Source organism: Bombina bombina, chromosome 6, assembly GCF_027579735.1.
Source record: "Bombina bombina isolate aBomBom1 chromosome 6, aBomBom1.pri, whole genome shotgun sequence".
NCBI classification, from domain to species: domain Eukaryota; kingdom Metazoa; phylum Chordata; class Amphibia; order Anura; family Bombinatoridae; genus Bombina; species Bombina bombina.
The window spans coordinates 580432773-580451898 of NC_069504.1; the positions used below are offsets into that span (position 1 = coordinate 580432773).

The following is a 19126-nucleotide window of genomic DNA, read 5'->3' on the forward strand; positions in this document are numbered from 1 at the left end:
GAACCCGTATGAGTACGTATTATCCCCTCCGAGAGGGCACTCTTCATTTTGCTATACACGAGGGCAAACTTCGCTCCCAGCTCGATATGACTACACAGTTTGGTGATCTCTTCTCCTCTTGGCTCCGATACCATCAGCTTTCGCACTATCTTGTCCATCATAGACATAGGGATAGGCTTATGAGGGCGCTCACACCCTTTGAGACTCTCTGCTCTGGTACACTCTGCCCTAGATGCCTAATCTCAAAAATATACAGGCTTCTTCTTCTGCCACCTGACACTCGACTCCCCTCTTTCACTTTGGCCTGGGACAAGGACCTTAGTAATACTATTGAAGAAGAGGACTGGATACGTTCCTTTACTTTAACTAAACGTTCCTCGGTCTCTGCAACTGTCCAGGAGATACACCTAAAGCTACTAACCAGATGGTATCATACACCAATGAGACTACACAAATACTTCCCCTTGACCAGCCCTCTATGTTGGAGAGGATGCGGCGAGTATGGCTCCCTGATCCACATCTGGTGGTCGTGCCCTAGATTGGGAGACTTCTGGAAGACTGTGACAGGGATTATGTCCCGTAAGGTACAGGCCCTTGTCCCTAATACCCCTGAGATCATGTTATTCTTGCTGCTCCCCAAGACTAAAGATGAATTCACTAGAACCCTCCTTCTACTCATGATTACGGGAGCCAAGAGATTGATCCCTAAAAAATGGAAATTCACTCAGGCTCCCTCCACTGATGAATGGTTTGCCTCAGTAGATGACTTATTACAATTGGAGAGGCTACATTACTTTAAGATTGGCCAATTAGATTTCCATGAGACGATGCTGGCGGTATGGAGAGGCACTCCTTTGTAGGACCTTGTTGGGTTATGCCTTCCCCCCTTCTCCCCCCTTTTTTTTTTTTTTCCTCTCCCCTTCCTTCTCTCTTCCTCTCCCCTTCCTCTCCCATTTATGATGCCCCCCCCTCCTCTCCTCCCCCCCTTTCTCTCTCTTTTCCTTCCAGCACTGATATGCCCTCCCCCTTCTCCTTTTCTCTTTTTCTCTTCTCTTTCATCTCTCTTATTTAACTCTCTCTCTCTTCATGCTTGTACTCTATGTGTTCTTTCTTCATGAATCTTATGTTAATAGTATAAGTTTGAACTGTTCTTTTTTTGACATGTTTGTCTGATACAACAAAAACAAAAATTTCTACCAAGCTTTGTATCCTTAGAGGAACCCGGATTTCTCCCCCTTCCCTGGGGCGACTCCTGTTTCTTTAAAAGCGCAATTATCATGGACTTTAGTCACATTAAACTGCTTTAGCTGAACTTTGTCTAGACCGTTTGTAAACGGCATACGGAGATGTATAATGTGACCTCATTGTATATTTTTGAATCTTCTTTAATAAAGCTTGTTTAAAAATAAAAAAAAAACATTAAGTATAGTTAATCTCAAAAACAATATCTAATAACAATGATTTAAAAAATGATTATACAGAAATATTATAAGGGCTCAAATATATCAGGTCTAAGGTGTTAGAAAAAAAGGCAAGCAAAGGGCTTTAACATGAAGATAATACATATACATATATATATATATGTATGTATGTGTGTGTGTGTGTGTATATATATGTATACATATCATGTATGTATTTATGTGTATATATGTATTTACAGACATGTGTACATATATAAACACATAAATACATATGTACAAATATATAGACATGTATATATATATATATATATATATATAAGTCCATTGGAGCCCTTTGCAGTTAAGTAGATGAAAACATGTAAAAGCATATTTATGCAATATGCATATTTAATAAAGTGTTGTACTGTGTATTTGCTGTAAATATTTATAAATAGATATTACTATATATATATATATATATATATACAGTGTATATATATATATATATATATATATATATATATATAGTAAGCAATTTCCAGTTCAGCCCACCAGTAGCCAACTCGCCTGGGTGCAATGATATACCATGAAATAGAAAGCAAAAAAAATGCACTCTCAGGACTTTTCCACAAAAAAACAATTTAATGGAACGTTTTCGGGGTTCACAACCCCTTCATCAGCATGCAAAACAAACAAAATTCAACTCATATTACAAATAGCACAGCCCTATAATACTGTTATATATATCTACTGCTCTAATCTGATCTTCATTTGCTTGCGAATTTAGTGTAGCATTATATATGTTTAACGCCACTTTGCTGTAATATACTGGCGATACATTATGAGTCACAGCACTCACATTTGCAACATTACGTTTGTAACTTGCCATTCCAATCAATTGTACTGTCATATGGTCCAACTTTTATGTTTTAATTTTTATTTTTTAACTATTCAATTTTTAAATTAGTATTCTTTTTTTATATATACAATATGATTGTATATAATTCAGTACACGTTACTTATGGCACTATGAAAATTGTTGTTTCATTCAGCTGGCATACCATTGTAAATTATGGCACCTTTTGGCAATCAGAATTGTTTATGATTACCATGGTTACTGTTTCTATGCCGACCGGATGTAGCAACGTTCGACAATGTATATCCATCACAATTTTCTTGGCACTTATTAGAAGGTGGCACACTGTTGTTATAATAAGTCCCCCAAATTAGTATGTCACATTAATACGTTTGAAATTGTAGAGTACACTACTTTATCTTTTATTTCACGTTTTGTCTGTTGAATCCGTAAACCGGAAGTGAGGTAATACAACTTCCGGTTTCGGATAGCACTGTGGAACGCAATATGCGTTCCAAATTCGAAAAATTGGCACACTTTTCCTTTGGAGAGACACTTAGGTTGATATGTTGTAATTGATATGTAACACTATACATGAGTTGAATTTTGTTTGTTTTGCATGCTGATGAAGGGGTTGTGAACCCCGAAAACGTTCCATTAAATTGTTTTTTTGTGGAAAAGTCCTGAGAGTGCATTTTTTTTGCTTTCTATATATATATATATATATATATATGTATATATATCTATACCTATATACAATCATGTGTGTATATTTATATATATACAATCATGTGTATGTATAGATAGATAGATAGATAGATAGATAGATAGATAGATAGATAGATAGATAGATAGATAGATAGATAGATAGATAGATAGATAGATGCAGATATACTGTATATTTTACAAAGATAAAAGCTGCAATATGTAGAAATATGTATTTATGAATAAATAGAACATATTCTGGAATGTGCAGAGCATTGGAATGTGAAATATTCATATTTTCATGTTGGGTTAGCACACTTGAGAATATGCAATCGGTTTGCGCAAGACTGAGTTTTTATCCCTTGACTTCTATGGGGGAATACGTGAACGCGCACACAATATTCTAAGTTCGGCTTTTTGATCTTGTCGGGTTAGTGCGCAAGCAAAAACTGTTTACTTTCAACTCATAATAGGAGCACAACCCGACGAGAACAAAAAGCGCACTTCTAGCACAGTTAACCCTCAGACGGGAGCACTAATTAGCGTTCCACTTGTAATATGGCTCTTAGTGCAACAAAAATATGCTCTCTATAATGCATAGGATCTATAGTTAATATTTTTACTATGTTTTGTCTATTTCGTGTTCCTATAAAATAAATAAATGAGCTGATTGATACATTTCAGGGAAATAAAGATGCAATGTTTATAGTTAGATTTACTTGTAGAGTCTAGCAATTTTTCACTTTTCTTGAAATAGTTGAAATCTCTGAGACTTCAGCTGAAACAGCTTTAAAGATTTATAGGTAAACAGAATGAATTGCATTTGAAGAAAGTTGATGTAGGCAATCCTAGTTTCATCGTTCTGATTTTACTTCTTGTATAGATGGAGGATGATATTTAATCATTCCTCTGTCACAGGTATATGCTTGGTACTGAGACACAGTGATTGCTATTTAAATACAAAGCATTTAGGGTTCTGTTTGCTTCCTGGAGGGTGTTTTGTGGCAGAAATGATGGAGAAAGTAAGACTGATTAAAGGGACATGACACCCACATTTTTTCTTTCATGATTTAGAAAGAGAATGCAATTTTAAACATCTTTCTAATTTACTTCTATTATCTAATTTGTTTTATTCTCTTGATATTCTTTGCAGAAAAGCATATCTAGATATGCTCAGCAGCTGCTGATTGGTTGCTGCACATAGAAGCCTTGTGTGATTGGCTCACCATGTGCATTGGTTTTTCTGCAACTAAGGATATCTAAAAAATGAAGCAAAATAAATGATAGAAGTAAATGGTAATGTTGTTTAAATTTCTATTCTCTATCTGAATCATGAAAGAAAGATTTTGGGTTTAGTGGCCCTTTAACTAATAATCCCATGCAACACAATTAAGGTGGACAATCTAATAAAAATATCTGACAGCAATGTCCTTTATTGAAGCACAGATAATAGATCTAGCTTATCTGATACAATTACATGTTAACTCTGTATTCATGGAGACCCATTTGTTAAAGGCTTAATAGCAATTCAATATCTTTATATTTCAGATAAATTAAAAGCTAATGTGTTGGGTATATTTAGAGACTAGCGGCTAGGAAGCTATAAGAACAGTGATTTAGCACACAAATAAATGTGTTTTATTTGCAGTGATCATACTGATAAACTGGAGATTATATTTAATCTATGGTACAGAATATTTCTTGCATGTAAAAATGACTTGTGTTTTCTTTCCCAGAGGGCTTCACTTGGATTTTCCACACTCCCCCTTCAGCACTTTATATGAAGTCTCCATTAATAGCCCTGGGATTTTGTATCCATCTGAGCTTCCTCCTCCTTATGAAGCTGTCATTGGACAAACCCCAGCCAGTCAGGTAGGAACATAATGCAAGCTTATAGATACAATGTAACATTACACAGGTGTCAGCAGTGTTATTACTGATGAGCTAATACTGGTAGGCAACAAAATATATTAATTGGTGGATGATTAATATATTAATATATAATTATCTGATTTTATTTCTGTTAAATGTATATTGCCAAATGCCTCTATTTAATTGATATTGTGTTTCTTTATATATTCTATTTGTTGCATTGTATTTGTTATATTGTGCATTCAGTGGGAGAACTAAGGAGAAGTGGAAGTACATTTTGAGGGACACTACACATTACATTCAGTGGTAACTACGAACAGTAATAGTGGAAACACATATATCTCTTTATGTAAATAAAGAGATAAATACTGATTTATTCATCAGACACATAGACAACATTTTGCCAGCTCTATGCCCAGGTTTTACTCTAGATCAGCCCAGTTATTTATTTATTTTAAATCAGAGTTGTAACTTCAGGCACAGTCATGAAACACCCTATTCCAGCCCAAAAAAGCCCCTATCCTGCTCACACTCTAAAATTAAAACAAAATTTATTTTATCTAAAAACAAGCATAATGATAAACAATTTGTAAAACATACAAAGAAAAATACAAAGTATGATCCTAATTTTTTTGAAGTTACTCACAAACATCAGTACAATCAGAATTTTTACAAATCTAAAATACAATGCTGTGTGTACATTAAAATACATTAAAACACAAACTACGTTTTAATATGAAAAGTTAAAGGACAAAATATAAAGTACAAGGAAACTTAAATACAGACTACAAAGTGCACATGCAACAAAACACTTCTGTCAAACAGTGCTATATTGTACTGCACATCTCTCCTTCACATTCAGAAATACAGAACATCCCTTTAAGTCTGATGATCAAAAACTTGTTGACATGGAGAGAGATTATGCAAAAACTTTGCATGCTTTATTGGAGCTATATATTGTAAAGTAGGCCTTGCTCCTTCACATCCAGAACTCTGTAAACAGGGGTAAAACTAAAGTGCTCACAGAGATCTAAGTTGAGGCTGGGCCCACACATCTAGAGTCCCTTCTGATCCTTCATTCTTTAGTGATCCTATAAGCATTCATATATAGGTGGTTTAAAAATGTTCAGTGAATTTGAAATTGTTCCATAATAAGAAAACAAAATATGTATTTTTCCTAAAAGCCATCATTTAAAGCCTTTTGGCAACCCTATACAGGGTGTCCTGGTGGTGTCTGAGCTCCAGCTGAACCATGGTTGGCCCCTCTGTGTTCTGCTCATTTACTGTGAGCCACTCACCCAATAAAACATGTGTATCAGTGTATGAAAGCTGTATTGATTTACCATTGCAAATAGGGGCTCTGGCTTCAAGATGGCTGCACCACTGCTGTTATACAGAAGAAAAAAAACATGCCACCATATTCATACAGGAAGGCTGTGCAAATGTAAACTTTCTGTCATGAATTAACCAATAGGGAATGATGAATTAGTGTCACAGAGAAGCAGATTCCCTTGTTCCTTTGTGCCTCTGCTGGTTCAACATGTGTTGTTTGCAAAGCCAGAAAAGTGCTATTGAAACGGGGGGAGGGGCACCACAGCTTTTACCCTGGCGCCCAGTGTCACCTGGTTATGCCCTAGTCGGCATAGCAACTTGCAAGATAAATAGTTCTCAATCTATCATTTTCCTTTCTTAAATTCTTTGAGGAACCTTGCAGTACTATCAAGACTTAGACAATCTCGCCAGAGCAGAGAACCTTTTTAGAATCTTGTGAGGGATTTCACAAGAGCTATCAGAACTTTTTACATAATTTCACTTGAGAGGAAAGCTTTAGAAAATCTGCCCCCAGTTCCATCATCTGAGAAAAAAATGTAAAACATTATGAACACACAGTTGTCGTGGATGGAACAAAGGTAAAATACGTATAATTTCTCTTTCATTGTGTAGCTCAGAGTATTTCAGGTTGACTTTCTGGTATCAAACTGTAAATTAAATTTAAATGTCACAAATGAGAAGGGAAAAGAATAGGAAAATAATAGGATTCCTGCGGTATGTTTCAGGCTTCTCCTGCAGTGATGAGTCTTCATTTGTTAAAAAAAATTCACATTCTGGTGACTGATAGAAAGAGCCAAATGCATTATCTAAGGAGCATCAGTTGAGGGTGTAATTACCCAAGCAATTTGCAGGAAAAAATTAGAGAGAAAAAATGTTTTGCTAGTTCTTTCACATATAGCAGGCATTATCCCAACAACAGAGATGTGAATGTGGCCTAGTCTGATACACGCAGCGCATTGTGTATTGATTCTGTAATATAAATGCTGCATACACATTTCTATGGTTTATAAATTGTAACTGCAGTCACAGGTTTTTTTTTTAACCAGTGAAATAGACTGTTATTTCATTCATTCCTTGCCTTTAAAGGGCACACTTTTAAAGGGACATATAACGCAAAATTATTCAAATACAACGTATAATTTTAAATAACTTTTACAATTTACTTCTTTTATCAATTATCTTGGTATTTTTTGTTGAAGGAGCAGCAATTCTTTATTAGGAGTTAAAGGGACATTCCAGTCAAAAAATAAATGCACATAGATGAATTACATCTTTGTATAGAAACATATTTACAATATACATGTATTAGCAAAAATGCTTCTAGTAAACATTATTCTGTTTTAGAGTTATCATTTTTCTCTGCACATGCATGTGACACATAGCTGGATATTCTCACTGCATCAGCATTTTAAATACTACAGCTGCTCATAACACCAGTGGGGCTTTTATCATGTCAGTATTTAACAAATTAAGTCATTACCAGGTTGTAAGGCTCTCTAACCAAGTGCTGTGTTTAAAATGCTGGTGCACGGTGCATTCTTAAATACACTTTTTAAACAGCTATAGCTTTTATTAGAAACTTTTTTGCTAACACAGTATGTTACAAAAATGCTTCCATTCAAAACTTTAATGCTTCCATGTGGATTCCAAGTTTGCCTGGAATGTCTCTTTAACTGAACACATCGGGTGAGTAAATGACAAGAGGCCTATATATGCAACCATCAACCAGCAGCTAGCTCCCAGTAGAATGCCTGACTGTTTTAGTGTTAACATTTTTCTCTGCATGTGCATGTGATGCATAGCAAAATATTCACAGTGCACCAGCATTTTAAATACTGCAGCGGATCAGTGCACCAGTGGAGCCTGCATCATATCAGCAATTAACACATTGAGTCATTAACAGATGGTACAAACACCGTAGGCACTCTCAGCAAGTGCTGTGTTTAAAATGCTGGTGCACGGGGCATACATAAATACACATTTGAAACAGCTATAGCTTTTATTAGAAGCATTTTTGCTAATACATTTATATATTGCAAAAACACTTTTATTCAAAACGGAAATGCATCCATGTGGATTCTAATTTTGTCTGGAATGTCTCTTTAAATAGTTCAGATATGTGCAAAAGTTAAGTTTTATGTTGCTGTAGGCATCAAAACAAATCTAAGCATTTAATTATTACTTTCTCTCCCTCAGCCCCATATGATGCAGTGATCCCATAGGTCAATTGGGATTAGCCCCCAGCCACACATGAATATTAAGAACATGTTCTAATGCAATTACAGCATTTTCTTATTGCAGTTTTATGTCTGTTTAAAATGGCATAACTGTTTGTTTGGTACAGATTCATATTTATTCAAATGTATTTTGTTTTAAGTTATTAATATTCCCCATTTAATCACTGCTAAGTATTCACAGGATGTGGAATAAACATTTCACCTTGGCTCACCTGTTACTTAAATGCGCCATCAGTATCTGCTGAACAGTTTAACCTGAAGCTCGGTGCTTAACCCGCGTGCTCTGCTCCCACTGCACACCACACAGAAGCACAAATAGAGCCATAAATTAAACTAATCACACTTGCACTCTTCTACAACAAAGCATAGACAAGACTTATTAAAAAGCTTTGCACTTCACTGAGCAGTTTATTGTTTATTGTCATTGTCTTTCCACTAGTTTATTGCAATGGTAAATAATGACTCTGGATAGTTCTCCAACCAGCTAACGCTGCATTCCCTTTTGCTGCCAGTGTTTGACATGTGATGTTATAAAGGATGTACTATTGTCAGTCTTACTTTTTCAATGAATAGAAATGTATTTTAATACAAAAAAAATATGTTAAAGGGACATTATACACTCATTTTTCTTTGCATAAATGTTTTGTAGATGATCTATTTATATAGACCATAAAGTTTTTTTTTTTTTTTGTTTTTTTTTAAAATGTATAGTTTTGCTTATTTTTAAATATCATTGCTCTGATTTTCAGACTCCTAACCAAGCCCCAAAGTTTTATGTGAATACGGTCAGCTACCTTCTCCAGCTTGCTCCTGTTTGTGTAAAGGGTCTTTTCATATGCAAAAGAAGGGGGGGAGGGGGGAGTGTCTTATTTGCCACTTGCAGTGGGCTTTCCAATTACCTTTCAACAGAGCTAAACTGAAAGCTTCTAAGTAAGTTTTTAAACAGTTTTATACTGGATTTTTATATCAGTATCTGTGCATCTTATTCTTTATAGTAGTGCCTATTACATGCAGCTATATGAAAATGAGTGTATACTGTCCCTTTAAGTTCCCTGTCCATAATAGCAAAAAAAAATTATTGTATCCAATTTACCTAGCTAGCATATTGTCTCATATAATCTTATTATATAATCAAATAATCTTTAAACCTGAAAAAGGCACTCCAGTAGATTAAAGGGACAATAAACCCCAAAACTGTATTTCATTGTTCAGATAGAGAATACAATTTTTAAAAAGTTCCCAATTTACTTCTATTATCAAAAATGTTTAATTCTCATGTTATCCTTTGTTAAAGAGATACCTAGGTAGGTAGCGTGCACATGCCTGAAGCACTACAGGACAGGAAATAGTGCTGCCATCTAGTGCTCCTGCTAATGTATAACATTGCTGCAAAACTGCTGCTATATAGTGCTGCAGACACCACGTGCACACTCTTGAGCTTACATTTCTGCTTTTTAAATAAGGATAACAAGAAAACAAAGAACATATGATAATAGAAGTAAAATAGAAAGTTGTTTAAAATGTTATGTTCTATCTAAATCATGAATGAAAAAAATTGGGTTTTACGTCCCTTTAACATGATTTGTATACAAACTGTTCTGCAGCAACAGATTCGACAGGAGAATAATAAACAAATACTTATTTGCAGTCACAGGGGTGCCGACAATGGGCCAAATTACAGATGGCATGCTACTGGATTTTTTCGCTCGCTTGTTAACTGTGCTCAGAGTAAACATTTAATGTGGTCAGGTTATTGTGTGTTATACAAGCTTAAAGTTAAATGTTAGCATGCGCTTCACTTGTAATCTAGGCATTTATTTGTTCAATCATGGGTTTAAAACACACAGGGCTAGATTACAAGGGGAGCGCTATCGATAGGGCTAGGAGGGTAAAGGCGTTTGTATTACAAACTGAAAGCAAAGCGTGTAAGCCGTTTACCAATCACGTTTTTTACCCGAACTTAAACTTTGCGTAAGATTTTTTCTAGATGAAATAGTTACCCTAAACACACTTATAACTCTTAACTGCCACCGCCCCATCGCAAACTACCTAAATTAATAACCCCTAAACCGCCATGCCTCCACATCACAAACTACCTAAATCCACTATTAACCCCTAAACCAACAGTGCCCCATATAACAAACACTAAACTACACTATTAACCCCTAAACTGCCACCCCCCACATTGCAACTACCTAAATAAACTATTAACCCCTAAACCGACATCCCCACACATAATAAACTACCTAAAAACAATATTAACCCCTAAAATCACCAGCCTCCCACATGGCAAACACTAAACAACACTATTACCCCTTAAACCACCAGCCCCCCACATCGCAAAGTAATAAACTATTATCTAAAAAACCTAACCTAACACCCCCTAAACTAACCCAAATTATAATACCCCAAAAGTACAAAATAAATTCTAACTACCTTTAAAAAAAAACAAAAAAAAATTACCTGTAAAAATAAATAAAACCTAATCTTACCTTTAAAAAAAACTAACATTATTAAAAAAACTAATATTACTAAAAAAAAACTAATATTACTAAAAAAAAACCTAACATTGCAAAAAAAAAAACCCTAACATTACAAGAAACAAAAAAACCCTAACATTACAAAAATAAAAACCCTAACATTACAAAAAATAAAAAAGTAATTACCCCCCAAAATTAAATAATTAATCCTACTCTAATACCCCTTAAAAAAAAAACAACATAAAAAACAACCCTATTCTAAAAATAAAATACCAATAGCCTTTAAAATAATAATTTGTAGGGCATTGCCCTAAAGGGAAACCCACTAACCCCTCTAACCTTACAACTCCAAAGCCCCAAAATTGAAAAGAAACTATATAAAAAAAAAACTAAATTACAAAATACATTGAAAAACATAATTTATGCAAAAACTTACCTGATAAATTCATTTATTTCATATTGGCAAGAGTCCATGAGCTAGTGACGTATGGGATATACATTCCTACCAGGAGGGGCAAAGAGAGGGAGGGATAAAATAAAAACAACCATTTTTCGCTGAAATTAATCCACAACCCAAAATATAAATTTATTCTCATGAATGAAAGGAAAAACTTTAAATATAAGCAGAAGAATCAAACTAAAACAGCTGCCTGAAGAACTTTTCTACCAAAAACTGCTTCCGAAGAAGCAAATACATCATAATGGTAGAATATAGTAAATGTATGCAAAGAAGACCAAGTTGCTGCTTTGCAAATCTGATCAACTGAAGCTTCATTATTAAAAGCCCACAAAGTGGAGACTGATCTAGTAGAATGAGCTGTAATTCTCTGAGGCGGGGCTTGACCCGACTCCAAATAAGCTTGATGAATCAAAAGCTTTAACCACGATGCCAAGGAAATGGCAGAAGCCTTCTGACCTTTCCTAGAACCAGAAAAGATAACAAATAGACTAGAAGTCTTCCTGAAATCTTTAGTAGCTTCAACATAATATTTCAAAGCTCTTACCACATCCAAAGAATGTAAGGATCTCTCCAAATAATTCTTAGGATTAGGACACAAGGAAGGGACAACAATTTCTCTATTAATGTTGTTAGAATTCACAACCTTAGGTAAGAATTTAAATGAAGTCTGCAAAACCACCTTATCCTGATGAAAAATCAGAAAATGAGATTCAAAAGAAAGAACAGATAATTCAGAAAAGGAATTCAGGAAAGGAACAACACTTTCCAAGAAAGTAGTTTAATGTCCAAAGAATGCATAGGCTCAAAGCCTTCTGAACCAAATTAAGACTCCAAGGAGGAGAGATTGATTTAATGACCGGCTTGATATGAACCAAAGCCTGTACAAAACAGTGAATATCAGGAAGCTTAGCAATCTTTCTGTGAAATAAAACAGAAAGAGCAGAGATTTGTCCCTTCAAGGAACTTGCAGACAAACCCTTATCCAAACCATCCTGAAGAAACTGTAAAATTCTAGGAATTCTGAAAGAATGCCAAGAGAATTTATGAGAACACCATGAAATATAAGTCTTCCAAACTCGATAATAAATCTTTCTAGAAAAAGATTTACAAGCCTGTAACATAGTATTAATCACTGAGTCAGAGAAACCTCTGTGACTAAGCACTAGGCGTTCATTTTCCATACCTTCAAATTTAATGATTTGAGATCCTGATGGAAAAACGGACTTTGAGACAGAAGGTCCGGCCTTAATGGAAGCGGCCAAGGTTGGCAACTGTACATCCAAACAAGATCCACATGCCAAAACCTGTGAGGCCATGCTGGAGCTACCAGCAACACAAACAATTGTTACATAATGATTTTGGAGATCACTCTTAGAAGAAGAACTAAAAGTGGGGAAATATAAGCAGGTTGGTAACACCAAGGAAGTGTCAACGCATCCACTGCTTCTGCCTGAAGATCCCTGGACCTGGACAGGTACCTGGGAAGTTTCTTGTTTAGATGAGAAGCCATCAGATCTATTTCTGGAAGAACCCACATCTGAACAATCTGAGAAAACACATCTGAATGGAGGGACCAGTCCCCCAGATCTAAAGTCTGAAGGCTGAGATAATCCACTTCCCAATTGTCTACACCTCGGATGTGTACCGCAGAAATTAGACAAGAGCTGGATTCCACCCAAGAAAGTATCCAAGATACTTCTTTCATAGCTAGGGGACTGTGAGTCCCACCCTGATGAAACAGATTCCTTGGGGGGAAGGATTAGGTTTCTGTTCCTTAATTTGTTGAAAGGAACGAAAACGGTTAGAAGCTTTAGATTTACCCTTAGGTCTTTTATCCTGAGGCAAAAAAACTCCCTTCCCCCAGTGACAGTTGAAATAATTGAATCCAACTGAGAGCCAAATAACTTATTACCTTGGAAAGAAAGAGATAGCAATCTAGACTTAGAAGTCATGTCAGCATTCCAAGATTTAAGCCACAAAGCTCTTCTAGCTAAAATAGCTAAAGACATAGATTTAACATCAATTTTGATGATATTAAAAATGGCATCACAAATAAAATGAGTAGCATGTTGAAGCAAGTGAACAATGCTAGACAAATCAGAATCCATTTCTTGTTGCGCTAAATTTTCCAACCAAAAAGTTGATGCAGCTGCAACATCAGCCAAAGAAATTTCAGGCCTGAGAAGATGACCAGAATATAAAATAGGCTTTCCTTAGATAAGATTCAAGTTCCTATCTAAAAGATTTTTAAAGGAAGTACTATCTTCCATAGGAATAGTAGTACATTTAGCAAGAGTAGAAATAGCCTCATCAACTTTGGGGATCTTTTCCAAAAACTCCAATGTAACTGCTGGCAAAGGATACAATTTTTTAAACCTTGAAGGAGGAATAAAAGAAGTACCAGGCCTATTCCATTCCTTAGAAATCATATCAGAAATAGCATCAGGAACTGAAAAAAACCTCTGGAGTAACCACAGGAGGTTTATAAACAGAATTTAAACATTTACTAGTTTTAATATCAAGAGGACTAGTTTCCTCAATATCCAATGTAATCAACACTTCTTTTAACAAAGAACAAATGTACTCCATTTTAAATAAATAAGTAGATTTGCCAGTGTCAAAATCTGAGGAATGATCTTCTGAATCAGATAGATCCTCATCAGAGGAGGATAATTCAGTATGTTGTCGGTCATTTGAAATTTCATCAACTTTATGAGAAGTTTTAAAAGACCTTCTACGTTTATTAGAAGGCGGGATGGCAGACAAAGCCTTCTTAATAAAATCAGCAATAAAATCTTTTAAATTCACAGGTATATCTTTTACATTAGATGTTGAAGGAACAACAACAGGCAACATACTATTACTGATGGACACATTCCCTGCATGTAAAAGCTTATCATGACAACTATTGCAAACAACAGCTGGAGAAATAATCTCCACAGTTTACAACAAATGCACTTAGCTTTGGTAGAACTGTTATCCGGCAGCAGGGTTCCAACAGTGATTTCTGAAACAGGATCAGATTGAGACATCTTGCAAATATAAGAGAAAAGACAACATATAAAGCAAAATTATCAATTTCCTTATATGGCAGTTTCAGGAATGGGAAAAAAATGCAAACAGCATAGCCCTCTGATAGAGAAAAAAGGCAAGAGGCATATAGGAATGGGGTTTAAAATAATGAAAATATTTGGCACCAAGTATGACACAGAACACAAACAGAATTTTTTTGGCGCTAACAACATCTGGAAATGACACACTCGCGTCATCAAAGACGCAACCTTGTAAAAGGACTCATCGTCAGCATTATCAAACTTAACTTCGTGCCAAAAAAATCTCGCGCCAAAATGACGCAATATACTTTGGCATTTTGTGACCTCACAAGCCTAATTTTGCCCGCAAATTAAAAACTATACCCCAGGTATGAATTTTTTTCTTCTAAAAAATGCATTTCCCAGATATGAAACTGACAGTCTGCAAAAGGAAATATTCTTAAACCTGACTCATGGCAAATATAAGTACAATACATATATTTAGAACTTTATATAAATACATAAAGTACCAAACCATAGCTGAGAGTGTCTTAAGTAATGAAAAACATACTTACCAAAAGACACCCATCCACATATAGCAGATAGCCAAACCAGTACTGAAACAGTTATCAGTAGAGGTAATGGAATATGAGAGTATATCGTCGATCTGAAAAGGGAGGTAGGAGATGAATCTCTACGACCAATAAAAGAGAACCTATGAAATAGATCTCCTGTGAGGAAAACCATTGCATTCAATAGGAGATACTCCCTTCACATCCATCTGACATTCACTGTACTCTGAGAGGAATCGTGCTTCAAAGTGCTGAGAAGCGCATATCAACGTAGAAATCTTAGCACAAACTTACTTCACCACCTCCATAGGAGGCAACGATTGTAAAACTGAATTGTGGGTGTGGTGAGGGGTATATTTATAGGCATTTTGTGGTTTGGGAAACTTTGCCCCTCCTGGCAGGATTGTATATCCCATACGTCACTAGCTCATGGACTCTTGCCAATTACATGAAAGAAAGGGCATTCAGCTCTTTTGCTGCCAAAAAATTTAAAACCTTAATCTATGTTACGTTTCACTCCTCTCAGAGCTGTGGTTAACTGTTTAAAAAAAAAAGTTGCTCAAAACACTTCAAAAATACATTACAAAGTACACTTACACTTATATTAACACTGTCTGATATAAATTATTTAAGAAAAATATTGCACAAAAAAATTATAAGATATGAGATCTTAGGTGTTAGAAAAAGTAGGCAGGCAAATGGTTTTAACATTGAGACACATACATATACATTGCTAAATATATATATATATATATATATATATATATATATATAAATATATACAGTATATATATTTATATGTTTATATATGTGTACATATATATTAATGTATTTATATGTGTATACAGTATGTATTTACAGTCATATATACATGGATAAAACATTAATATACATGTACACATTTCTAGACATATATATAAGTGAATTATACCCTTTGTCATTAAGTACATGAAAACATTATAAAACATATTTATGCAATATTCATATTTAATAAAGATTTTAGCTATGTATTTACTGTAAATATTTCACATTTGCTAATGCGAATATACAATGTTGTATGTGCAATGGGTGTTAGGTTTTTTTCCAACATTATTTTTTTTTCTCCATTGACTTCTATGGGGAATGCGAAAATGCGATGAAGTTTGCACCATCTCGGGTGTTAGTTTTTTTTCCACTTTTCTTTCTCTATATGCGACACTTGTAATGTAGCCCATAATCTGTTTATAATTTGACTCTGATTTGTCTTTGAGACGTTTCATTAAATAAAAAAATGGTTATTTTATGACAATGTTTTTTAGGTAAATTGTTTTCTTACCTCTCCATTCTCTATTTCAGTCTCCTCCCTCTCTGGTATAACATTTAGGGCTAGATTACGAGTTGAGCACAAATTTTGTGCCCGAGCAATTAGGGGTTTATCGCTAGGGTTTGAGCTTGTCAGGCTTACTGCTTGCATTACGAATTGAAAGTAAACGCAATCGCTTGAGCGCAATCACGATTTACGCTTGAATGATTGCCGTGACTTCAGAGCTCTGGTTAACTTTTTCGCAAAACATGAAGTGTCACAAAACACATCAGAAATACATTACAAAGTATAGTTACACTAATAATAACACTAAAGTCAGGCAAAGGGCTTTAACATATTTATGTATTTATATGTGTATATATGTGTGTGTATATATATATATAAACACATAAATATATATGTATACATAGAGACATTGATTTAAGTGCATTGGAGCCCTTTGCAATTAAGTAGATAAAAACTTGTAAAAGCATAATTCATATTCCAATGTTCTGAACATAGCGGATATGTTCTATGTTTTTAGAAATAGATATTCCTATATATATATATATATATTTATATATATATATATAAATATATATATATATACTGTATGTATATATATATATATATATATATATATATATAATCATGTTTATATATAGGTATATATATACTCTATATATATATATATATATATATATATATATATATATATATATATATATATATATATATATATATATATATGTATATAATACTGTAAAATACCATCAGATATATGTAGAAATATGTATTTATGAATAAATAAAACATTTTTCTGCTATGTGCAGAACACTGGAATGTGAAATATTCACATATTTTCATGTCCGGTTTGCGCAAATTAGAAAATCCATTTGAGTGTGCGTGAGAGTGGGGTGACAGGTTTTTTTCACTTTTTTTTTCCGATTAATGAGGGAATATGTGAACAAGGACACAATATTCTAACTTCAGATTTTTGTGCTTGTCAGGTAACTTGAGAGCAAAAACAGTTTACTTTCAACTCATAATAAGAGTGCAACTGGACGAGCGCAAAATCTTACTTCTAGCGCAATTAATGCTCAAACGGAAGCGTTAATTTGCACTCCACTTGTAAACTGTCTCTTAGTATCCACATCAGGATGTTTAATCTATAGGACCATTTTTCAGGATTTCCTTCAAATAGCTTCATTCCAAATTATATTTCAGGCTACATACAAAATCAGATATCGTTTTAAAATATTAATAGTAGAAATCAATATTTTCTTAGCTATCACAACCCTAACGCTTGTTGTTGTGTAAGATTACACATTGATTATGGGCCAGATTTGTTATAGATGCTGGGTAGGCAAAATCCTGTTGTAATTTAACAATTAAAATGTAAGTGTGGGTTGGGGTAGGGTAAAATTAATCTGTTAACTGCCTGAGAAGACAAGAATGCACTTATTCATTAATAATTAAATAAATCCTTGCAAAATAGTGGGAATAAAACATCACAGATTATGGAAAAGTTCATCTACATTTTCTTTGAAAGATGTACATTATAAGAAAAGGGATGAAAAATCTGATAAAAGAAGAAGCATTCTTATTAATAAAGGGACATTAAACACCTCAAGATATTAATATAAATTGTTTAATTACATGTAGTAAAACAACTTTGCAATATATTTTCATTATGTATTTTGCTCTCCTTTACAGGAATTTGATTGTGAATATTGTGGGCTTTCCAGAGTGCAGACACAGCTATATACCACACAGTCATTGGCTGCACTCTCTAGTAACCCTTTTCTAACCATTCCTATTTGCCCTCAATGTTACAATATGGTGGCGCCCACTGCTTTATGAACATTAACTTTACTCTTATTTTTTCAATATTTAAACAACTCATATAATCTTTAAAAATACAGGTACACATTTTTCTCAAGCTAATATTTGCGCTGAATGCCGTCCATATAGGTTGACGCTATGCAATGTCCTTCGCACTGTCTGCGCTGTCACAGAAACTCTGATTTGATAACTATTGGTAACCCCTGAGCCAACTCTGTTTTTCAAAGCCAGATGGAACCATGATGCAGACATGCCGATAGCTACAGCCAATAGGTCTAAAATTGAGAAGGTTCTGGTGTTCACAGGTCGTTTTATAGCTATGTTTATGCAATTAGGCTAATTGGAAATCACAGGTGTACTCAAATTTGTTTCAATGCTCTAACTTGTGTTTCAGTGATCACAGGTGTATTTACTTTTGTTGCAATTAGTACATTCACACATACAAATATACAAACAGAAACAGCTGTGTAGGAGGAATAAAACTGAATGAGCAACAACCAAACTTTGCTAACTAGGTAAGGTTGCTGATTAAGGGCCAGACCACGAGTGGAGCGCTAACAGTTACTTGCAAGCAATAAGGTGTTTATTGCATGTATTTGCATGTGTTGGGTTTTCCGCTCATATTACAAGTTGAAAGTAAACACGATCGATTGAGCGCAATCTCAATTTATGCTATAATGATTACCGCTTCCTCAGAGCTCTGGTTAATTTTTTTTTGTGAAGCAAACGTGTCACAAAACACATAAAAAAATACATTACAAAGTAAACTTACACTCAGAATAACACCATCTAATAAAATTTATTTAAAAAAATATTGTACAAAAAAGTTATACCGTAAGTGCTCAAAGATATAGGGCCTCAGGTGTTAGAGAAAAAAAAAAAGGTTTCAAAGGGCTTTAACATAGAGATACATATAAATGTCTAAAAATGTATATGTATGTATATTTATATGTCTATATATATATATATATATATGTATTTATGTATTTATAGACATATATACACATATAAACACATAAATACATATGTGCACATATTATATGTACGCATATA

General features: G+C 34.3%; 1 protein-coding gene across 1 annotated transcript in view; it reads left to right on the forward strand.

The window, feature by feature from the left end:
• ENTREP2 (endosomal transmembrane epsin interactor 2) overlaps positions 1-19126 on the forward strand; it is a 1562546-nt gene that overhangs the window by 1374322 nt on the left and 169098 nt on the right. Inside the window, exon 7 of the mRNA XM_053717551.1 lies at positions 4698-4833. Coding sequence (XP_053573526.1) covers positions 4698-4833 — 136 coding nt within the window. The remainder of the gene's footprint in view (positions 1-4697; positions 4834-19126) is intronic.